General features: G+C 43.9%; 1 protein-coding gene and 2 long non-coding RNA genes across 5 annotated transcripts in view; 2 read left to right on the top strand and 1 right to left on the bottom strand.

Annotated features, from left to right (window-relative positions):
* On the bottom strand, window positions 1–19,778 carry AP1S3 (adaptor related protein complex 1 subunit sigma 3). Of its 2 annotated transcripts, none has more exons than XM_071751773.1 (5): window positions 19,746–19,778; window positions 3,821–3,999; window positions 2,511–2,619; window positions 1,426–1,563; window positions 1–474 (listed from the first exon to the last, which is right to left on the bottom strand). In XM_071751773.1, the coding sequence occupies exons 1-5, from the start codon at window positions 19,761–19,763 to the stop codon at window positions 439–441; spliced, it is 480 nt and encodes a 159-aa protein (XP_071607874.1). In that variant the 5' UTR covers window positions 19,764–19,778; the 3' UTR covers window positions 1–438. The 2 variants fall into 2 exon arrangements, with proteins under 2 accessions (XP_071607874.1, XP_071607875.1); XM_071751774.1 differs by lacking the exon at window positions 19,746–19,778 and adding an exon at window positions 16,329–16,409.
* Window positions 1–24,794, top strand: part of LOC139799656 (uncharacterized) — a 115,447-nt gene that overhangs the window by 62,311 nt on the left and 28,342 nt on the right. The window lies entirely within an intron of this gene.
* LOC139799643 (uncharacterized) lies at window positions 16,477–24,074 on the top strand. 2 transcript variants are annotated; one of them, XR_011727385.1, is made up of 4 exons: window positions 16,477–16,533; window positions 18,178–18,258; window positions 21,680–21,795; window positions 22,803–24,074. It is a non-coding gene; the product is annotated as an uncharacterized lncRNA (long non-coding RNA). The 2 variants fall into 2 exon arrangements; XR_011727386.1 differs by lacking the exon at window positions 22,803–24,074 and having other exon boundaries at window positions 21,680–22,115.

Raw genomic sequence — 24,794 nt, forward strand, 5'->3', positions numbered from 1 at the left:
TTTTAGAAAAAAACGTTGTTATTATTAGAGAAGAACAATCATTACATTCAAAAAAATGGACATTTGTACAAAAGTAGAGTCATAGGATCAGCAGTAGAGCAAACCTAGTAAATATACTCTTCAAAGTACTGTCAGAATAACATTTTATGATGACAAAACCTGTAGCTAAAAGACATGGTACAAAACAAATGTTTAGTCCAGCAAGAAGAGAAACCAGATCAAGGGTAATAACAATGCTGAAAAAGTCATATGCAGAATGATGCAAGTCCAGAATTGTTAAACCCTGTGCTACATTAGCTGACCTTCATCTTCACCATTATACAAACAAACCCCTTTAGCCACTAGGTTTTCTCTGAGGATCTGGCACATTGGGAAGTCATTTCAGGAAGTGCATTTTATAGGTGCATAGAACAGTTCTGTCTTCAGGTAATTTGGGCATTAAAATGCAGGCTTGTTCATGTACTCTTCCACTGTCTGTGGGAAAAAAAAAAAAAAAAGAAATAAACACTACATGCATTATGGAGCAGCACAGTAATATTCAAACAAACCCTCTTATCCTCTTTGGATACTGTTGCAGAACTAGATGTTTTTAATTACAGTGTAGAAATATTTCTGCTTTAAATACCTTTAACAGCACTTTAGAATCCAGTCTCCAAATCACAACATCCCACAGTTGTGGCTAAAGTCATCAGGCCCAGCTGGCCTTTTTAGGTATCCAGCTTAGTTTCTTGTACAAATTCCAGAGCACTGTGAAAAACTGTTTGAGTCTCACAGAGTCCTTAGCTGGTTCTACCAGCCTGCTGTTTCCTTCAGTATTACAGTGGATCCTTCACTGCCTAGGAAAAAATGAGTCCCACTCAACTGCTTTTTTCCTTCCTAGCTGTACAAGTTACAGAAGAGAATTCCTGCAGGGTTCTCAATAAAGGTTATATAGCTCTGCCCTGCAGCAAAACCACACAGGAGTTTGTGACTGAAAGAGGAGTTTGCCAGCACACACTCCCTTCAGTTCTAAATGTTAATAGTAAGTCATCTGTTTCCAATGTACTAGTAAAACAGATGAGATTTTTCTGTATGTATTTATATCTAACATATATATATATATAAAATATCATCTTAGGTTATTTTCTGGTATCACATAAATGTCTGAGACATGCCTTAAACTATTTTCTAAGATAATACCTGAGAAACTCCAGCAGTTAAACTGGAGGAGCACATCAGCAGTACATAGAGCCTCCAGATGACTCCACAAGATACAAGAGGGCTGGGCTGAGAGTTTACATAACTGCTCCCTTAACTTCACTGCTGTACCTATTAAAACTGAACATAAAGCTCTTTTGGATAATTAACTACCAAAAGTGCTTCACTGTATTTCAAGCTCCTGTCAAACAAGGAAGAAGGAGGTGCTTTTGCCTTCCTCTGCCTCACCTCCTGCAACATGTCAGAATCTTCTATGGCTTTCACTGCAGACCTCTTGGAAGTTTCTTGTACTTCTCCACCAATTATAAACTCATCAAGAATAAAATAAGCTTTTTCAAAGTTGAAGATAATATCCAGCTCACACACCTGCCAGAAAAAAAAGGAACATCCTACATTTAAATCACTTTCACAGCATGATAAGCACCCATGGGGCCAAAATTTGTTAAGATGCTCAAATGTCTTCAACATCCTGTGGCAGATAGCAGGGTGAAGAAAGATGTGCAGCTTCTGCACATCTTTCTCTTCAAGTATATATCCTAGATTTACAACAAAGATATTCTACTTCTTGTATTTTATACAATACATTACAATCATACTGATTTCATATATAAAACCTTACAACAGGTTTTATATAGCACTTATAACATGGGCTACATATGTTCATGCACAGTTTCACAGAGCAAGACAAATTCCCTCTTCTAGTGACCTTACAGCCAGCAATCACTTTTTTGTTTTGAGATGATACAGACATGAGTCACGATGCAGTGATATAAATAAGAGGTGAATTAGGGCAGTGAGAACAATTTGAAAAATATTCATAGAAAAGATGGTCTCTTGTAGTCTTTAAAGACTTGCTGGAAGAATTATTTGGACATTCCTCAGGTCTTTGCTGTAAAAAAAAAACCAACAGCATTTTCTCTCTTTGCTCTTTATATGTCCTTAGTTATTACATGATATTATGAAACCAACACAACTAGTACACCTTAAAAGGTCAGGAGAGAGAATGAAAGTATTGTCACCCAGTATTACTTTAAGTAATTTTCCTCAAGCTTTTCCCTCAAATTCTATTCCAAGACAGATATTCAAACCATCAAGTTTAAATCTGAGGGGGAAGAAAGCATGGAAAACCAAACAATCTTATGATAGTTTCAACACTATTTCGTAAAATACTGTAAGGATTAATTTCACTCTGGGTTTAGAGAGTCTACAGGGCAAGTAGTGCAGATGGAAACACAAAGCAAAACAGCTTTAGGTAACTGGGTTTTTTTAGCAAACAGCCAGGAATGTAATTCATGGCAGAAAGTGAAACCTACATTTCCAAAGTATCTGTCCAGAAGCTCCACGTATCGATGAACGACCTCCAGTGTCAGGAGCTCATTATCTTGGTCTTCTATTGCACAACAGAAATATAAACTGGCATACCTAGGGAAAAAAGGACAAAAACGTGAGGGTGAACAGCTGGATCCCCAGTGCACTCCTTGTCTCTTAGAAGTCACACAAATGACCAGTTATCTGGTCTCCAAAATTAATAATTTTCTTTGATTCTTACATTGTCCCAGAGCACACTTAAAAAGATCAGTTAATTTAAACAAATTGTTCATTTCATGATAAAAACAAAGCCCACCCATGGCAAAGTAGGAGATCTCCTCAACACTGCTCTTAATAAAACAAAGAGTCAGGAGTACTTTAAGGTCTCCTTCACTTGCCTCAGTAGCATTACCACAGTGAGGTTAATTAAACAGTATATTGAGTTACTGCTCTTTATTAAAAAATAATAATAAAGGTGGAAGGAGCTGCATCTCAGCAAGCCTGCTGGCTATCAAATGACTGACAGTGTTTTACACAAGGCCAGAAAGCAAGAAGCTGCTCACACCAAGTAATCTTTATAATTAATTTGCAACAAAACTTTATGTTTAGCTCAGCTGAAGATGAGAATAATGATCTACTTCAACTCTCTGGTGCTGTGGCTGAAGCTCTGACTTGTCACAGCATCTGCTCAGATGTTTACATCTGTCACTGCACAGCATACAGCTCAAGTTTTGCTGAACAGGAGATGCCCCTTAATGTGTACAGTGTGCTATTCCCCAAGGCTACTTTTGTTTGCTACAACTCTGCTTGATTTAACAGGCAGTTAATGCTGAGCATTGTGTAACTGGGGACCAGTGAGTTGTTTGGAAGAGGGAGTGGGAATGAACACTTTCCAGAGCAACATAGATTGCAAAGGCAAACTTTGAAAAAATGCTGGAAGTGCCTCCCAACAGCTCCTGCAACCTCCCAAAGAGCCTGATGAAGGCCAGCACACCTCTCAGCAGGCTACCTTGGGGAATTAGAAGGAGCAGTGAAGCCTAAAGCCTTCTTTCAACCACTAATACTTAATAGATCGCTTCCATTTTTCTCCTTTGACAGATTGTACATGTATTTTTCACACCACTGTTTACCCTGACAATTTACCAAGGGACACTGTGATGTTCTACACAAGTAGAGTGCTGATGGCAGGTTCCTGCTGCTTTAATCTAGCCACTTAGGGTTTTGTTTGCTCTTAAAGTGGGGCTTTATTTTTCCTCTTCTGGCACGTGTTATTTATACCAATAGCAATTATACGTTCTCATAAAATTACTCACACCTTTTGTAAACAAGCTTGAGGTCTTTCCAGTCAACAAAGCTACTGGTTTTCTGATTGCGAGACAAAACAATCTGAATGATTTCTCGAATGATCTTTTTCTTCTCTTTCTCAGGTAGTGTCGTGTACCATTTCTGAAGCCTTAACTTGCCCTGACGACTGAAGAGCAGTATAAAGTGGATCTGGAGTAAACAAAGCAAGATGGTTAATGCCAGGGCCACAGCCAGAGAAGAGCATTGCTCTGCCCAGTGCTGGAAATCTGAGACACCTCAGCAAAGGCATTTCCAGCCGTGGAGTGACACTGGAGCTGAGATTCCTTCCCTCTCCTCTTTTTTTTCCTCTGGCAGGTCTGCACTCCTAGTGAGACTTCTCCCCTATGCATCCCCTCTCCCCCCTTTTTTCCCTCACCTTGTGCAACAGCAGCTTTGCTTCCTATTCCTCCTCTTCCTCACTTTGGTGAGAAGAGGGCACCAGCCACTCCTCCAGCAAGGTGAGACACCCGGGTGAAGGGAATAAAGGCTTGTGCACAATAGGGCTGGGGAGATCAAGGCTGCTGTGTGGCACAGGACCAGAGACATGAATATCTAGGTAGTAACTGTAGTCACTAACAGCTTTGGTGTTGCAGGATTTCAGGTCACAAACAGACCAGCATCTTCCTAGCAGAGCCTGTAAGGGGCAGAAGAAATCAGCTACTGCAGCAAAGGACCCTGAGTGTTTACTACAGAAATCACCAGATGATCAAACACAGATGACTGCAATGACAAAGGACAGGCCTTAGTGACCAAGGAGATTATGTTAAATAAACATGATATGTACACTGTTCTAAAAATTTCATTTTAAAGCTAGTCATAATTTTACACAGTTCAACCTATGATTTTTTCATACTTAGCATCAGCAGTGTTACTGAAATACTGAAGTCCTGGCTTTTAAATGCCAGTGGGTCTTTGGGAGAAAACTAACAATTCAGGTTTATATAAATATTTTCATTAGCATATTAAAATAAGTGACCATCCTAAGTCTTGAAGCAGCACACTAAGTCATCTACCCACAGCATGGAAATGGCCTTAGGAATGCAGGAAATCTATTTGAGGGTGACAGTCATCTCAATGGGATCTCCTCTGCTAAATGGGATGAAGAACAAACCCAAAACACTGGCAGGGACAGAGATGCTCCCAGTGAAGAGGCCAAGAATTGCCCTGTTCCTGAGAGGCATCCCCATCACTTTTCTCTCCAGTACTGGATGCAGTAGGGTCCAGTACAGGAACCTGCAGGAAGGATGCTTCTGCTGCAGTCACAGCCACTTGCACAGTGCCAGGCACACTGCCAAGGCTTCCCCTGATGCTGGGAGGACCAGGGAGAAGCACAGGCTCCTCGCTGTCCTCACTTGCTCCCAACCCCTGCAAAATCCCAAGAGAAGAGCAGGCAGTTCCCTCACCACGCTCCCATTAGCCTAGCCTTACCCTTCCCTATAGCTTCCCAATCCACACCCTAATCCCTCATCCCTCTTGTTTTCTATTCCAGCTCATCCCTGTACCTGTACTTTCCCGTCACCCCAACTCCCCAGTGAGGAGCAAAGTTCACAATTAATATCAAGATTACAGATTCCTATTTCTTCCAAGACAAAATCATTCTACTCCAGACAGAGAAGAGCACCAGCGAAGCTTCTGCATAAAAAAAACCAAAACAACCAAAACCCAAACAAACAAAGAAACAAAAAATAACCAAAGAAAACCAAGCTGCTGGATTTTAAACAAAGTGTTCATTGATAATTCAGAACCATCCCCTAGCTTTTAAGTCACAGACTTGTTGAGTAATACAAAGACAAGAGAAAGACAATGTTAAGAAAGACTCCAAATGTGGGATCATTTTAGGGAAAGATGGACTGGTTCATTCATATCTGCCTGTGGCAGGATCTACTGCTGGAAATACATCTCTTGCCATCATCAGTCTAATGTGCTTGATGAAATTACAAGGATTTTGTAGCTGTCTTGTGTTGAGTCCTGCAATACTCTCCAGATGAGCTTGCTAAATAAAATCAATTATGCTGCTAGCAGTCCCCACAGCCTGATTACAGAGAAGACAAAAGCCTTTCTGTTCTTGCCTTTCTCTGTTCATATTACCAGCTGGGTTTTGACATGGTAATACTCCAGCTGTCAGGGCTACCCATTCCCAGGAGATGAAGGGACAGTACTTACTGTCCATACACTTGTCCACTGACAGGAGCTGGATGGATGAAGGACATTTTGCTTGCTGTACAGCGCGTCCACTTCAAAGCCTTTGTATAGAGGAGTGCATTTGGAAAGGCAGAGCTTAGGTTCTGCAGATAGGAGCAGCAGGAGTCCATTTACAAGCAATCAGGCACAGATAGCAGCTACTTGATAAACAAATTTCTAGAAACAAGAATCCGATGGGAGAGGGGGCTCAGCTTTAGCTGAAAATGCAGGGAATTAGTCAGTGAATACCTAGCAAAAGCTGACAGCCTGTTGTTCAGCATAACAAGATAGTGCTGTTTGCGTCGTCCTCAGGAGGAGATACATTTGCCTGCAGTGCTTCAGTGAGGAAAGATAACAAAGGGGTTTTCTAGTTTGGGTTCAGCTCTTGGACCAAAGAGATCTTGAATCTGAGTGCCTGCAAGTAATGCAAATATATCCAGGAGAGCAACCTTACGCCTCTAAAAGGTTAAATAGCAAGAAGACAGGGAAATAGTGTTAATATTACCATCATTTTCTGCTGATTATTTTACTTCAGTATGCTGAGCTTCACCTGTACGAAAGTGAGCTCTTCTCCATTTAAAATTGCTTTGAAAACTCCACTGTTTCTTATAAAGATCCAGTTGACTTTTCAGCACCTCTTTCATGAGCAGAGGCAACATTCTTTGCAACAGAAAACATCCACTAGAGCTCTTAAACACATCAAGCTTTGTAAACAGCCTTACAAAATCCTATTTTTTCAGTCTCCCATCCCACACTATTTCTTATGCAGAATATAACTGTATACCTCATGAGATAACTTTATAGTTATAGCATCTATACAGCTAGAAAATTGGTAAGAGCCTCTACTATCAGCCATTTCTAACCTGCAGCAAACTAGAGTACCCTAAAGCCTACAGATGTATTACAGGTAAACTGAAAGTTCCTGTAACAAAGCAACATATGAGAAGCCACAGGTACTTAGAAGAAAAAAGTACTGATTTTTTTTTTCCTCTTCTCCTTCTTTTTTCTAATTTCTGAAGTCCATTCAGTCTGGGGAACTCTCCAGGAGATAAACAGTATTACATTCTCAAGAGCTTAAATGGCATAATTCAAGCATCCAATTGCTATAGATGTTATTTTATTCAGCTCAGTTTTTCTCTGCCCAGACACACTGATACAATGCATTCCTCCCTCTCATTGCTCCATTCTTCACAGCTCACTGGAAAGATTCTGATGCATCAATAAACCTGGAAATGTTGAAATCCTGCACAAACAAAAATCTAACAGCTCATCTGCTCCTTGCTCCTTGACTGTGAGAACATATTTGCCTTCCTATAGTGCTAATGACATGATGGATGCTAATGAAGGAATTCTGGTTGGCTTTCAGCAGCCAAACTACAGACAGAAGCAGATTATCCTGTAATGTTATGCTCATCTTTAGAAGTTCTAATTCCAGAGGAAAACAAAGGCAAATTACTTGCTTGGAGCAAAATACCTCTGAAGCAAGGTGCTTGCCTTCCTCCCCTCCCATTCGAGGGTGCTGGCTGTGACTAACAATCACCAGACCCAGGGGCGACGCCAGAGGGAATTTTTAGGTCCAAGCCTGAGTGGGTAGGGATGAGAAGTGCAGTTCCTGTGAGAGCATCAGCTGCCTTCGCATGCAGAGGCTGCAGGAGACAAGCTGTGGTCTGAGTGTAATTTTATTAGCTCGTTGTACTGCATCAGACCTAACCACCTACAACACTCTGCAAAATTATCTCATAAACGTCAGTGTGGGTCATTATTTTCTGGTTGGAAAAACAGGAGGGGGGGTTGTGTTGGTTTTTGTTTGTTTGTTTGCTTTGTTTATTTCCCCCCCTTTTTTTTTCTTTTTAAACCAAGCATTTAAAGCAGATTTCCAAACCTGCATTCTATCCCCTCTCCATGCATCTCTGCAGCTCTAAGCTGTGTAACAGGTCAGAAAGTCACAGGGTCATCTGGTTTATCATGATCCACAAAACTAATGGGGTAAAAAAACACCCTGAATTTCAGGGCTACAAAAAATCAAATGTTAGACTTGGGCATGCAATAATTTAACAGTAAATAGAACAGATATGTATAAAAATCAAATACAGAAGGTTTACATATAAAGTCACAGGGTCGTCTGTTTTATCATGATGAATGAAACTATACCAGGGTAAAAAACACCCTAAATTTCAGGGCTACAAAAAATCAAATGCTAGACTTGGGCATGCAATAATTTAACAGTAAATAGAACAGACATAAAAAAAAAAATCAAATGCAGAAGGTTTACTTATTTCCATACAGTAAATGTAAGTCAACTATGTAAAACTACTGATTCCCAGGGTCGTTTCTCCAGTTTGCTGCTCAAGACACAGGCATGGAAAAGATGCCCCATGACTTCCTGCAGAGATCAATGCAGCAAGGCTTTAATTCATCCCTCAGTGAGAAGAATGTGTGCTAGAAATGCTCCCCCGCCCCCCCTGTAATTTAACCTGCATAATATTTGCAGACTGGTTTCAAACCTGTTCTGTGGCATCTGGCTGCTCCAGGTCCCTTGGTGGGCGAGGACAGTGAAATGGCAGGAACTGCACTGAGCCTACGGGCTGGGGGGATGGGGAAGGCAGAACAGGAGAAGGCAGTGGGGAGACTGAAAAGCAGCATCCTTCCCTCTCCTGTGCAAGGATTTAGTCGGCCAGGCAGCCCTGGAAGCTCAGCAGCGCTGGGTTTAGACTGCTACAGTTCTAAGCTCTCCAAACCCAGCTAAGAGAACCACCCCTCTCCAGTCACATTTATAAAATAGGATGATTCCTATTTTAAAATTTGCAAATTAGGAATTACTACCCTAAATCAGACAGCTTGGCACAATTGGGGAAGTTTCTGTTTAAGCCTGTTGCTGGCAGTGGGCCACAGGCAATGTATAACACACTAATAAAGCAAAACTCATGGACCACAGAGAAGATGAAATGGGATGAAAAAAGGAAAATCAGATTGACTGGCTGTACCTGGTTGAAAGGAAGAAACTTTTTATCATAAATTTCTCTTTTAGCTTATTCTGCCTTCCTTGAAGCCTGCTTCATCTTCTGGCATCTCGTCTCCTGAGTTTACACTCTGCTCATCTGATCATCCAAATTACTTATTACTGGTTTATCTTTTTTTTTTAATCAAAAACATTTCAAGAATAAAAAATTCCTTTCAAGTTTTTGTTTTGCTTACAGTTTGTTTGAAGGATGGAAGAGCAAGTGTTGAAATGTTTTCAAGAAAAATGCAGAGCTACTCTGAGCAAACAGATGCTTTGGAATGTCAGGAATTTAAGGTGAAATGAGAAAGTACAACAAGAGGACAACTATTGACTCAACCTATTACCAAAGTAGCCCCACAAGGAAGAGACAGAATAACACCACACTATAGCACAGGTACTTTAGTATTCTGCTGCTGCACCAAGTCCCCAGCTGGTTACTGGCCTTGAATACATACCTTGGGGGATTTTAGGGATTTATAAAGCAATTATGCAAAATCCAAGACACAAACTACTTGATTAGAAGTATCCACTTCCTTGTTTACTGTTCCAGCAGCACAGAAACTGACATGTTGGTGAAATACTGCAGAATCTCAGCTTTAAAATTTAAAACACATATTTAGCCTGGATGATGTAAGGAAATAAGAAAATTAAATGAAAAAACAGTAGCACAAAAGTAATGAAGCAGTGTGCTGCTGCCTAGCTGGCACAGAATACTTTCTCTCTTAATCTCTATTAGGAACATTTCTGACCAATTTCCCCTAACGAATACATCCAAAGTCCACGCAATAAAAGCTGTGCCAGATCATTACAGGCACACGTGACTATGGTTACACATTGATTTTATGCTTCTCGTGATGCAGAAATCACCCTTATCCTGTCACTGAAGATTTTAAATTGACCAGCATACAACCATTAAATGATAGTTACACTCTATAGCAGGGATACAGCCACGAACCTTCCTGGTACCCTCACTCGAGTTAAAACCATAATCAAAACACTGCAGCTGAGCTCAAGTTCTGAACCGAAACCATCTTGAAGCTCCTCGCTTCTGATCCCTTCTTAAGGATCAGAAAACCAAGTTCATGGAAACCAGTGCCCCACAAGCTCTGGTCCTGCTTATCACTGCCTCCAGCAGGTCTGCTCCTCCTGACCTTGGCTCATTTCTCATGCACTGGTGGCATTCCTTCAACAACATCCTCCCTACACTACAGGAATGCCTCTGCCTCCTCCTCCCAGGCATTCCACCAGCAGCCAAGCCAGGTTTCCAACCTCTCTCCAGAGAGGAGAGGCAGCTCAGCTTTCCAAGATAGCTCCTAAGATGTCCATGCAGGCAACCAACGACACCCAGTTTTCACAGAAGTGAATTATTCCCTGTTTTCTTAAACCGGTGCTTTTCCATTCCTGCAAGAGGAATCACTGCACTTTCTAGGCAATGAGCAAAAAGAAAGCCAGGCAGGGAGTTTGTTCAAGATCCTCCTCAAAGTCTGCAATTTGAGAGCAGCCCCGTGAACAAAGAAGCAGAGAGGTGGCACTCACACCTGCAGTCTGGGACAGTCAGTGGGGGGGATGCTGCTACCTGGCTGACCTTACCCAGCACAGCACTATGTGAAGACATTCAGAACAATTATCACCGAGGTAATCACATCCCTTCTGCCTCTTGGGCTGGGCTCCCAGCAGTCTTTAGTTGTTTATACAGTTTTGGGAGGCAGTGGAAAGCTTCATTATGCTGCTCTAAGAAGGAGGAGGCCAGGGCACAGGTTGAACAAGCTGCCAGGAGAACTCACCCAAATCCACTATGGCCCCGGTGTACTTTAGTCACAAAAAAAGCCATTTTTCTTGTCTCTTCCTTAAATATCTGCCAAAGAAACACAGCTCCAATCTAGTCCAATGGACTCTGGCAAAAGGTGCAGTCTCTTTACTCTTATTTCCAGTTTGCCTTACCAGGTATTTGCAAAGCCCTGCTACCTGAAGGCACCTCCCAGAGAGCAAAGTTAAAACCTTTGCTCCAGGACAGGGCATGCACACCAGAAGGTGAGGAGTTTTCCAGCTCCTTGTCCAGCTGACAGAGAGAGCATCAGCCTGGGGGTCCCCATGCCTGGCTCTGCAGCTGCCTCACACCTATCCCTCCAGCCCCCAAAGATGCTCCTGGAAAGCCTGAGCTCTGGAAGGGTTGAAGATAAAAGGAGTTAGGATCACTTTGGTGAATGACTCTGAAAGAGCACATTTTAGAAGCACTGAAGCATTTTAGGCATTTGCAAAGGAGGAAATCTCAATTTCCCCCCTTTATGATGGCATTTATTTCATTAAGGTAAAAGAATGACCTGGATTTAATAATCTATAAAGAAAAGAAGTTACTGTTGCTTACAGAAGAAAGGGTCAGAGCACAAGATCTCAGGAAACGCTTTAAGTTGGCCCAAAGTTTAGCCTCCAAAATGAAAAAAATGGACCAAAAAGTTATTCTGTTATTGATCCAGGTCTTGTGATGAGACTTGGAGGAGAGGCCTGAGGTAGTGCCCCTTCTCCATGCCCATCTCCTGAGCCTGCTGGCTGGGGGGTTGTGCAGTTCCCATGGCTTTTCTGGATCTTGGAGCAGACAAGCAGAAGCTCACTTAACATTTCCTGTGTTCTCCTTCCAGCACGCAGCATTGCAAGACAAAGGCACAATGTGGTAAACTTCTGCATTATGCAGAATTATTCCATTTCTCATTCCTCTGCAGCCTGTGTCTCTTGCTTGGCTCAGGGACTAAGCAGAGGGTGACAACCATGCAGGAGTGCACTGCTTAGCAAAACATCCAGAGCAGCAAGTGTCTGAGCAACACAACCTTCAAGCTCCAACAGCAAGCAGGAAGGCAACAGGCGTTTCCTGGCTGGAAAAAAGAGGGATTTGAAACCCTTCTCAAGTCTGAACAGAGGATAACACATCAACATCCTACACAGATAGAGTGAGCTAGAGAAATAAAAAAGATTGGTGCACAGAGTACCTGGGGCTACCTCTGCAATATTCAGAAACATAAATTGAGGACATACTAGGCCAGAAAGACATGTCTGGCCAGAAAAGCATGTCAGGTTTGCCTTTCACCCAAAGCAGCTAAGAAAATGCAGATGACAGCCTGTAAGAATGGGGACAGTAGGGAAATGAATGGGCAGGGATGATAATTAGTAGCTATGATACAGAAAGGACTCCTTTTACAGGAACAGCATGTTTTTAATGTAGGCATCACTGGAAAGACTAAAATTGTCTCACATATAAACCTGGTGTATATGCTGAAGCATAAATCTTACAAGTGCTTCAGGGTGGAGCATCTCTACATGCTTTTCCTGACCCATCAGTTTCTTCAGTAGTGCCACCATCTTGTCCCCTTGCTGCTCTTGCACATAACTGATACCTTCAGAAGGCTGAAGGTCTATGGGATGGTTTGTGAAGCACGAGATTTTGAAGTAGTTAAAGATACACAAAAGCAGCAAACATATTACATGGTCCACATGATGGGCAGCATTTGCTTGCCTCCTCATATCCCCAGATGCCCATGACTCCTCCATCCCTCTCCCTTTTTTCCCCCCACACATGTCATGGCTTCTCTAAAGCCCTTCAGGCATTCCATAACCCAGTAACTCCTGGCACTGAGACCTGCCTACAATTTTCTTATTTGTGAGTGAAAACACATTTTTTAAAAAATTACTTAGGCAAAGAATCAGCGGATGATCTGTCACAATGTGTTTTGTTTGGTTTGTTTGCTTTCCAGAAATGAGTTTATTACCCAGAGACAGTAAAGTCTGCATTGCAATTACTGCACTGGTACTTCCTGTGGCAACCATTCTTTATAGTGTTCATTATTTCATGTTCATTATTTCATATAACTTCCCCCATAGTCACCTCTTTCCAGGCTGAAGTCTATTTGCTCAGGATCTTCTAAAAATGATACTATTCCATGATTATGGGGTGTCCTTGTCTTGCAGATGTAAATGCCTAGGGGCAGAGTTCACTGCCCTTGCTAGGCCAATTCACAGGTTTATCAAGGAGTGGAAAAAAACCCAGTTGTTCTTCAACCTCTAGACAGAAAATCTGATGCAGCATTAGAGACACCTTTTGCAGGTCTGTGTCTATTTAAACTATTAAGGGCACTGAGACTGTTGGGGAGATGAACATTCAGAACAGCTCAGGGTTCATACCCCAGCACCACACAGGTGTCAGCAGCTGCACTCACCTAACATTACATCCCAGCCTCTAGATCAGACTGGTATCAAATGCCCTGGAAACAGTGCTTGCCAACTCCTTTTCTATTCAGGCCAAGCACTTTGCAAGAGGCTCTGTGCTCAGTAACATTCTTGTGTTCTTTCTCCAGGGTTTCAGATCATGCCCACAAGTACTTATTTTTCCCACTGTAGTGATGAGCAGATCCTACAGCAGGCAGGCACCAGCTCTGCCCTCCCAGCTACACTAACAGTGCCATGGACTGTTACAAAAAGTAATACTGGGAACTTGGAGGTGGCAGTGAGATCAAGGTGTTGCAACACTCACAGGCACGAAAGACTACAGCAATACGTGGCCTTGGGGAAACCCATCATTTTCTCCTCTCTGCTCACTCCCCAGTTTTGTTGAGGTAATGATCCTTTATGACACATTTCTCTGCTGCAACTATGTATGCCAGGGAGCAGAATTTAGCCTTTTTTCTAAAGAGGCTTTATTTATTTTTATTTTCATTTTATTAGCATGTCACAAAGTAGCAGATGAGCAGAAAAGCTGACTTTCTCAGCATGATGTCAAGTTAGCTTTGCTAGGGAGACTCTTTCCTGAAACTTCCCTGGAAATCTGCAACAGAGCAAACAATTGAAGCAACCCTCCTGCTAAGACAAGCACAAGTACCTTCCATTAAGATCCCAAAACACAAAAAAAGGTGGCAAAGACAACTATGTCATGCCAAAACAGAGGAAACAATCTACAGAGTTAAATAACTTGTTGAAAGTTCTTTGCTCTGGACACTGAATAAGGCTTATTCTTGCTTTGTAACCCAGTAATCCTTTCTTCTTGATGTTACTCCGTGTAACAGCCCTTCCCAGAAACTGGATGACAGACAGAGGAATTTTAACTGAAAGAGTACCCTGACAAAAGGTCCCTTTCATCAGCACTGCTTCTACAATAGAAAAGTGTGTGTGTGGGGGGAGGCTGACAGCACTAGTTAGCTTAATAACAGATTTGTACTATGACCTCAGAAAAGGGGAAAAAAATATTAATTTTCAGGGTGCACGCTCACCTTGTAAAATTATAACGATCAATACAGCAGATAGTCTCCAAATTGTCAATAAGCAGCACTATTGTAAGCAGCTCTCCCCTGGGACCATTGTGAGTGCTTTGAAAACTGGTATTTGTGAAGTGCATCAGGGAGAGTTCTGAGATCAGCTTCCCTGAAATCAGCTCCCACATTTACTGACCTTCAAGGGCAAAACAGGAATTCCAGTTGTTTACAGAAGCTTTACCAGAGGCAAGTTGATATGTAGGGCTGTCTCAGGGTGTAACCAGAAAGGTTGTATCTATATGGGGACTTAAGATGTGGAGGCTGCATTGCCATCTGTAAACACATCACTGTGCACATTCTATTTGCAAATGTAATGACAGGTACACCTTCCTAAATACACTGGACTAACGTGCATTTAGCATTCTGACTAAACCACTGAAAAGAAACAAGATAGCTCTGCCTTTGAGGGTAGAGACAAACAACAAAACTTGGCCTCCCATGAAGGTGCAAGATTCCTGTTCAGCTGCACTGCCAGGAACTGATGCCACAGCTGCACACAACAGGCAAACTGTGCAAGACAGCAGCTTGGGGCACAGGCACAGAACGTGGCCCCAGTCTGAGTTATCAAGCAGTGAGATGGTTTCTCAATTAAGAGGCATCACTGACCACCTTACTGCTTGAGAGCCCACAGTCCTCCTGGGGAAAAATCCAGCCATTATTCTGAGGATATTTGCCATCATACTTAACAAAAGAGAATAACCACGCCAACCTTTTCTGATCCCAGAAAACCACGACCAAGCACAGCACAGGAGATCCTAAGGGCCTCCCTCCCAGCATCCTGCCCTTCAGCCCTTGAACCTGAAGGGCTGCTGCCCACTTTCAAGATAAAATGAAGGCCACTGCTGCAGCCCCTACCTAGCCATGGAGCTGTGTGCCAGCAGAGAACATACAAACAACAGAAGCAGACCCACAGGCTCTCTCACAGACATATTGCTTGTAGGAACTTAGTTCTGCCTTGCCATCAAGCCCCCTGAGATCAGGTAGCTGAGCAGAGGCACCCGAGCTGGAGGCAATGTTGGTGTCCAAGCTCTCCACTTGCCCAGCACCAGGGGAAAAGCTCTTCCCAATCCTCCCATCACAAGAAAACCTACTGCCCAGCACTGTCCAGCTTTGACACCAGAGCCAGCCAAAGACACAGATCTATGTATGCATCCACATTCAATCCTTCTCCGGGTGCTGGAGCTGACTTGAACCTCAGCTCCTCAAGTTACAGGAAGACTTCATAAAACCTCTCTCTGTGAAAGCCTTGTTTTCCTGGTTGGCTACAAAATGCTGCCAACATGACCCAAGCTCACCCCCGTGGGTCGGAAAACAGAATGGAAAAGGATTTTACTTTTTAAGCTTTCGTTTCCTCAAAACAGGTACAAACCTTGTTTGAATCTGCTTGGAAATACCATTTCAGCTTCTCGGAGCAGCCAGCACAGCCCTAGCAGGCAGCCTGCCACACACTTTGTAAAGAACACATTTTATCTCTATTCAAAGCCAATTTGGATTATTCCAGCAAAACAAGTTTTTCAAAAAATAAAAATAATTAAGTTTCTTTCCAAGTTTTTCCCCAGGAGAAGCGACTCGTTGACCCACCGTGTCTGGACCTGTCCTCTCCCGGGGCACGCCAGGACAGGGCTACTCGGACAGCAGAAGCCCCGTCCGAGCCCACCGCCGGGGGACTTTGCTTCCCCGGGCCGCTGGCAAACATCTCTGTTTGCTTTGGGCTCTGGGGAAAGCAGCGCCCAGGTCGGCCCCGCACTGGGTCTCCCCGGGCCGAGCCCCAGGTGTCGGCTCCGGGCAGAGGAACCCGATCCCCAAGAGTCTAAGGGGAACGAAGGAGGGCAGCTCCGCTGCCTCCAGCCCGCGCCGGGGAAGCCCCGAGAAGGTGCCCGTCCAGGGGGGCTTCCCCGCCCGGCCACCCACGGCCCCGGGAGGGCACGAAGCGGTTACGGCGGGGCGGGGGGCTGCTGGTCTCGCCCGGACCCGGCCGAGTTCGGCAGCCCCGGCCCACTTACCATGGCGTGGCGGTTGCGGCAGGCTGGGAGCCGGCCCGGCCCGGCCCGGCTGGCTGCCGGCCGCCTCCCTCCCTCCTTCCCTCCCTCCCCTCCCACCCCGCCCAGCGCCAGGTGAGGCCCCGGCCGCCCAGCGCCTTCCCACAATGCCCGAAGGGACTCCCGGGAGCCTCCGCCCGCCGGGGAACGCTGCGGGGGCCGGGGCGAGGTGAGGACCGGGAGAGCGGGGCTGGGAGAGGCAACTGCGGCCCGGGACCCCGCAGCGTCTTTGTTCGTGGGCAGCGAGGGACGGGCAGGGCTGCAGAGAGCCTGCCCGCAGACGGGTTGCTCTCAGCTGTCACCTGTACTTGCATTACCCTCTCCGAGGGCACCTTTTCCAGCCGCAGCAAAACCCGCGTTTAATTAAAAAAGCAGTTCTTGTACTCCATCGGCTCTAGGTACGCCCCTCCTGAGCATTCAGACCCTAAAGACACTCTGGTGAAAGCTACAGGCACAGCCCATCTTCATCAAAACGAAACTCGGAGAGTTTAAATGCCTTCGATGGCTGGCTGGGCTTCCCTAACCTCTGCTCTGAGACAGAGCAAAACATGAGCGGCTCTGCCGGCAGAGCAGCGAATCACGGGAGCCTCTGGCAGGGATTTCCTGATAAGCAACTGGTGCCAAAACAACGTGCAACATCCACTTGAATTAAAAGCTCTAAATCCAGGCCTAAGGCTGCTCAGGCTCTTACCAGGAGTCTGGTCCAGATGCAAACTACCACACACGCATAAAATAAGACTTAGGACTTTAAGTTTCGTGTCTGTAGTCTAGAGGAGAGACCTGTGCATCCAGCTCTGAGCACAGTGGGTCTGGATTCAGGATACGGTTCCCATCTGCTCCAGGCAGAGCTGTCCCCTGCTCTTGCCTGCATCGTGAGATGCATCCGAGTCATCAGGGAGAAAGGGAAACCCGAAGGGGCTCGGGGACTCCAGGGGACACTGTGGTGTCAATCAATGGTTGACAGCAGTGGAACCCCTTATCAGCCTCTGGTTTCAGCAAAGGGCAGAGGTCCCTCTGTGGAAAGCAACTGCACGTGCATGGCTGAGAGGGCAACCGGGCTGAAATTCCCTCCCAGCTGGAAATGCTTGTTTGCAAGAGCAGAGAGCACAGCCAGGGTGAGCTCCTTATGCTCATTTAACAGCGTGGAAGTAATTTTTGGATTTCGGAGAGCATGCATGACCCGACCTGCCCCCTGTAAGCTTCTCTTTGGTTTGTATGGACACACTGTGCACAGAGCCCTCCACTGCTGCTTGCTCAGCTTTGGTCTCAGTATTGACCCCATCTACAGACTGTGTGAACACACTGAGCCCTCACCACAGAGCTGTGGGACAGACAGCACCAGCCTTGCAGCATCTTGCCTTCAGTGAGCCTGCCCAATCTGCTATCAGCATCTGGGAAAGGAGACCAAACCCCTTTGGGTGAATAATCAGGCCACACAAAGTGCCACAGTACCCATGCTGCCTTCCCCAGGACATATATCTGGCTTTCCCACAACAGTCAGCTCTACCTACTGCAGAATATGCAGAGCAACAGAGAGCTGGCTCTGCACTTAATTCCCAATGTTCCTCAGTGTTGGTGAGCAGGGAGTGTCCATAGATACCACTGCAGCACTGGGAAAGCTGAGTCTCTGTGAACACCCAGACCTGAATTTGCCTAACATGCAACAGTGTGCACACCAGAGTGCAGCTGTGATACAAGTGTGAAATATTGACACTTCCATCTCCAAAATTAATGTCCCCACTACTTCCCCCCACAAAAAACATTTCATGAAAAAAAACTGTTTAGGAGCTCCTGACTCCACTGATCCCCACAGGGTTGCCTGGGTGAGATGGAGAGCTGATCCTAAGCCAGTTACCAGCAAGGTTGGAGGGTGAATGTCTTCCACTGGTCCAAGGTAGTGCAACAATATGTAATCTTTTATTTTCCTTAATTAATCCAGAATCCTGGAGGTTCATGCTCTCCAGTTGCTGGATTAAAATCCTGTGTTAGGACTTGCCTAGATTTGTCCTTTATCACTTTGCTGTTGTTCAGCTTATTGAGTGTGTTTCTATCTACAAATTGCAGTGATAGCTGCTAACTTGGAATCAGGGAAATTTAAAACAAACACCAGAGAGGCAATATGTAGATAGAAGCATGACTCTACCATAATGCATGCAATTTTTTTTTACATTGCCTACAAAAAGCTGAAGACAAACCATAGCTAGAACAGAAAAAGCAATGTTCTCATAGTTTTAATTTTCTGAAAGAAATACTCTGATAGGAATTAAAAATGCTCCGAACTTATCTATCTTTAAAGGTCTGAAGCCTGCAGCTACATGTTATTACTTTTATTGATATTTCTAATAATATTACTGGAGAAGTAAGTAATCTAAGATGATATTAATGAGAAATTACAACAAAGACTGTGGGCCCAGAAGGTACTACTGTCATATAGAATCTATGCTGCATATTTAAAAAGCACCAGAACTTTTTTCTACAAGCATTTATATGGTTATTGTCTCATTTTTCTCACAATACCATACTTTTTGTTTTTAAGAATACTGCTTCCTCTTGTTAATTCTCTTGCTTTTCCTCTCTTCAGGTCTTGTTTATTGACAGTCTTTGCACTGATCTAATTTGAGTAAACTTTTCTGTCTCTGTTCATACTCCCAGTGACAGTACATGATCTGCCCTTTGAAGCAAAGCACCTTTCATTCCCAGTACAACACTTTCTGTGCCCATCACAGCCACTGCCATCCTGTTTAGAATTCCTGTACTCCACCTGAGCAAATCTCAATGGGCAGATGAGCATGTTGCTGGCTAAAATAGTTACCTGTTTACCTGTATTTTTTCACAGTGAAAATTAAAACTTTTTTTCTTTTTTTTTTTTTTTTCCCCCCTTTTGCTGCCCTCCTTTCTTTCAATAATGGCATACAGCAGCACTTTAACAGCACCCCCCTGGCCCCTGTGATGCAGGGATGAGCAACATGTTGCTATGGCAGCCGGGAGGCCACCACAACACATCCCAGCAACACATAACAGTGCTGAAGAAACAAAGATGAAAATGTTTTGAAAGGCTAAATTTTGCTTCTTCTCTATCCTAAAATGGCCTCAGCCCACCCAGCCATGTGCTGGGATGCTTCCCTTTCCCTTCAGCTGATGCTTGTGGCACTGACATTCCCTTGATACCACCAAAGGTACCCAGACCAGAGGACCTCCCTAAGGTGCTTGTCTCAGAGTGTACTTGATATCCCCTCAAAGGGAAAAAAAGATCCTCAGGCAGTGGGGTTTATGGTTTAAAGGGTTTCAGGTTTTTTAAAGTCAATGTAAAAGGCTGACTGCATTAAAACAGTGATGCTTTACAGCAGGTATGTTAGTATAACATGCACTTAGTATTCCTACCTCCTTAGCTGATCTCATCCTTTCAAAACCATGATTCCAGTGAAGGTACAGAGGTTCACAGGTCATATTTTGGCCATCAGTCCTTGAACATTTACTAGGCAGCAATACACCTGAGTTGCAAGGCTTGCAGAGCTAGAAGAGATGCTGCACAAAAGAAACATAGTCAAGAATGACTGATGGTAGGTTGAAATTCTTCAGCTTCATTTGTTTCATTCCCCTCCCATCACAGACTGTAGCACTCCCTTCCCCTGGACTGTGCAGGCCCCAAGTGGACCAGAGCCCTGGGACCAGTTTGGCACAAATGCTGCCTCCAGGCTCTTAGTCAAGGAGAGCTCAATGAAATCTTGGCTGCCAGACTGATTCTGGATCTAAGCAATCAGAAGTACAAACCTGTGCATAAGGTGTCAGAATTTTTCAGAAGAAGAAAAAAAAAAGCTTTGGAAAATCCAAACCCTGGCATGAGGAACTACACTGCTTTTATAAGGCCATGTCACAGGGTGTGCAAGCCATGAGGGACTTTGTTGTTTGTGGTTCATGTTCATAAGCAAGAAAAGGGATGTTGAGCTTGAAATAGCAGAATTGCTCATTGTGTAACAGAACTACGAGGAAGCTTCAAGCTGATTTCAAGCTAAAAAGTGACATCTGTACCTTTCCCTCTTCTAGCCACAGAAAATAGACAGCTAATCTCCTGGTGAAGCATTTTCTTTCTAACAAACCAATCTCCAGTTCAATTTTGAAATGAAATGAGCAGATATGAAATAGGCAGCATCCTCTCAGTAGCTGTACCTGCCTCTTGCTACACAACCAGAGCTCCTGTAGAAGACCAGATAGTTATACCTGAATATGCAAGACACCATTATCAAACTGTACATCACCAGATGAGCTCTGCTGCATTAAGGCACTCCAGAGCAGTCCCCTGCAGAGAGGATGGGCCCTGCTTAATTGTTCGTAATAGCCACAGCCACTTCTGCTTCCATTTGTCTGTGTTTTATGTGTTCCTTATGAGCGTAGTGGGAAAACCAGTCATGTTGTTACTAATGAACACAGAATCCATAATCCATAAGAGATCCACCATTGAGCTTATTATTATAATTATATACAAAATAAAGTGACCACCCAGCAATTTTCACTCAGGCAAATGAAGGACTAGATTTTTAATTCCTCTTTTGTGCTCTGGTTTCACAGCATCCCAGATGCAGCTGGTTTGTACACTCTGGGTACCAGTGGCTTTTGCCCAGCAATAATAGATGTTTCTGCTCACATCTTTCTCTTAAAAGCTGCAGTGAGCTTCATCATGTCCTCATCTTTAAGGTACTCCCCAACAAGCAGACTGAACAGAAATTCTACATTTAGTCTGAATATAACAAGCTGCTGAACACCTTCCTCATGACCCAAGAGAGTTCTTTGTGCATGTACCAGAATTTTTGTATGGGCATCTATGAGAGTTAATACCTCTTTGTTTTTTCATTAATTGACATGCTACTGCAAGTGTTTAGTTGACATCTGCATCTTGATGGCTCCATTATTTTGTCAGCTGGAGCTCTTAAAGGAGAACATTTTTTGATTCAAAAATTAATGCAACCACATTACCTCATCTGAAGAAATTAGATTGTTGCTATTATTTTTTTTTTCTAAACAAGTATTTTCACATTGAGGTGGAAGGGGTTTGAGTCCCACATAACATGACAGTTGTTAGTATTTCCCAAAGCATGTCACAAGATACCTTGTTTTGCAAGTGAGCTGACAGGAGCCATCCACAATCTTCTGAACAGATCAAAGGGTAAAGCCAGGGCTGGAGCCCTGGTGTCCTGAGCCATGCTGTGCTTCACACCTTTATTCAGCCATTCTTGCTGTTGCTAGATAAGAAGAATCCTCTTGATTCGAGCCTGCTCTTCCAGGGAAACCTCACACAAAGTTATCTTCCATTACTTCAGGTCAAATGCAGCATCACGGGAGTGGAGGACTTCTGTGGGCAGACAACAGTCAGTTCAGACATGAGAACTGTGCTCCCTGAAGCATCCCTTACCTCCCCCCAAGATGCACAGTACTGGTCAGTAGCTATCTACTCCATGATGCATAAATCCATAGACACAGCTGGATACCAGCTGCATTTTGCATTTGTTCTGCTGCCTGAGCACCTCTGGAGAAGTTTATCTGAGCTGTGAGAAACTGGTTGGCAAGAACAGGCAGGTGCAGAGCCTGTAGTGCGCAGAGTGGAAAGGAGAAGCCCTGCATCAGAGGTGATTATCTGAAGAGCCACGTTATTCCTGACTTTTGGATCATTTGAAAACATTTGAGGTTGTTAATAATTCATTTGCAGATGTTGCAGAGCTCTAAATGTGGCTGATTAAATGCATTTGCTGCTCCTCTTGAGAGAGGCTGTTATTCCAGGAAACCACTCAGAGTCTGCAAATGTCTCAGAGTCAGTGTACTCAAACTCATGGGTTCTCATACGAAGTTTTCCCCCTGTAAAAAAAGGAAAGCAACATCTGATTCCAAAAGTGATGTACCCTGGTGAATACCTACAGTACCATTCTTTTAAACTGAGCTGATCTGCCGTTCAGTGGCTGGAGGTCCAACACAGGGAGCTTTGCCTTCCTCTGCTAAGCCAGGACCTGCGTGACTCACTGGCTGCAGGTTTTTATGTGCCTGGGGAAGGAGAGCTCAAAAATGGTTGTTTGGCAACTCCCCAGCTCCTACAATTGCTGCTCTGGGATAAGCTTCCCAAAACTCATCCTGGCGTCTGCCTAAAAATAGAGCCCCTGGCTTTAACCTGGCAGCAAAGCTTGAGGGGAGCACCAGAGAGCAGCCAAGTTCTCTGGGTGGGATCAGCAGGATCCAGAACAGGCTCTAAAAGACATCATGATCTTTGTATCACCTTGGTGGCTGCCTGATTATGTCACCAACCTTGAGCCTGACAGATTTGTTTGGTTTCATGTTCAAGTTAGAGTAAATCTCTTCTGGTGTAGCTGCAGGGTGCATTCTGTGCTGCTTCATTCAAATGCTTAAAGGAGAAATGAGCATTTATGAAAACCTGAGCCTGTATCTCTGAAGTAGGCACTTGTGTTACTTCACATACTGCAGTCCCCACCACCAGGACATCTCACATACTTAAGATGGTGGGATCCAGCTCTTCCAGAACTTTGCTCATTTGGTAAAACCTTTCTGGGTTATTTTCCTCTTGCCCTAAGCTCATATCAGCACATAGCAGAGGAGGCACCTGCCTATTGAGATCTCCAGGTGAAACACATGGTAATTCTTTAGTGTCTACTAAAACTCTTCTCAAAGCCATACTTCAGATGGATCTTTTTTCCAGCTCAACTTCCATTTACATTAATTTAAATTCTATTTGAAATTCACATGGCAAATTACGTCGCCCCTAAATGCAAAAAGAAACCTCCCATCCACCTTTGCTCTCCACTTTGACATAAAAGAAGGTGTCAGACTGCTCAGATGAGATGCAAGGTATAATTTCCATGAGGAACACAGTTTCTACCATGGCTGTGTGTTCTGCCACCTGCTAATAGATGTCATAGCAGAGCAACAAACCACTGAGACACTACCAGTACTTGTACAGATTAAGCATGTAAGAACCAGGCCAGGAACACCATGTTCAGAGACAGAAAAGATTTTTTAAAAAGATAAATCATTAAAGGAGATAAACCAAAGATTCCTTGCTTGTCAGCTTTGTGGCATAGGAAGGGGAAATGTGTTAACTCCCTGCAAGTAACCTGTGGGATGCAAATGTAATCTGACAGGAAAAGGGTTTTCCGCAGGTTACATTTACTCTGGTCCAACATCCAATTCATTGATTTTCTTCTAACAAACATGAGTGCAACAAGGTAGAAACCTCACACTATTGACCTGCACACTGAAGGAGACTAAGAAGAAAGCTAAACATGAAAATTTTATTCTGTATGCAAGTCTGCAACTACCACCATATTCCACTATTTAATTCAGGCAACAGAAATGTTGCTGTACAAACTAACAAGTCCTTTAGTATCACCCACGGACCAAGTCTTTGCTTTCCTAAAAGCAGTAGTCAGGTTAACTTTTTTTGCACATATTTTTTCTTCCTAATTTCTATTTAAAACCCACCAGCCCTCCTGGCCCTCTCCTCACTGGAGTGCATGGTCTGAAGCTGGTGCCACCACAGTCACACAAACCTTGAGGGACAGCTGGGGGACAGTGGCTGCTTCAGTGCCAAAAGGCTCTGTCTGCTGCACTCCTGAGCCTCTCCCTCACAACAAAGGTGTTATTTCATCCAAAGGATCTGTAAATGCCAGAAAGAGATCTGGGATATTTTTATTCTAGGATAACATTACTGTTGAAAATGCCACAACTCTGAAGAATTAAAAAAAATAAAGATTGAAAGGAATTTTATCAAGTTCTCAAACTTTATAATGTCTTTCTTACTTGTTACAAAAATAATGGCTTTGTTTTTTTCCTGTTTCTCATCTGCTCCTTTTTGAGTCAGCACATTGCACTTTGTTGATCCTACACAAGAGTTCAAAGCTACTGTCTGCTCCCCAGTTTGGCAACACCTTTTCCATCTTATTTACATCTGACACAATGAAGGTCAACCTAGCAACCTCACATCATTCTGTGCCATACAGCACTACGTATATGCCAGTAAATCCCACATATTGAGGCCATAGTTGAGCTGAAGACCATCCCCAGCCCAGAGGGGATGTGGAGGACAGGAATGGGACAGCCTCCACCCCAGACAGACCGAATTTCAATGTCATCTTTGCAGCCCCACCTTTCACTCTCTAGTGTGGGGAAACTCAGGGACATCAGTATAATTAATGCAACACATCACCAAACATAGAGGGAAACTATACAGTTTAACATATGGTTAATAAAAATATCACTTCACATGGGGAGCCACAGATGAAGTCTGGTTTCATTCAGCATGGCTTTGGCCATGAAGTTCCTGTAAGGTTACTGAACGTGCCCTCTGTGGAGCTGCTCGCTGCTTCACGCATAGATGGCCACATCAGACTCCAAATCTCTCAGCTCCACACGAAGTCACTATTTATAGATCCC

This window comes from Heliangelus exortis, chromosome 9 (assembly GCF_036169615.1).
Source record: "Heliangelus exortis chromosome 9, bHelExo1.hap1, whole genome shotgun sequence".
In the NCBI taxonomy this organism is placed as follows: domain Eukaryota; kingdom Metazoa; phylum Chordata; class Aves; order Apodiformes; family Trochilidae; genus Heliangelus; species Heliangelus exortis.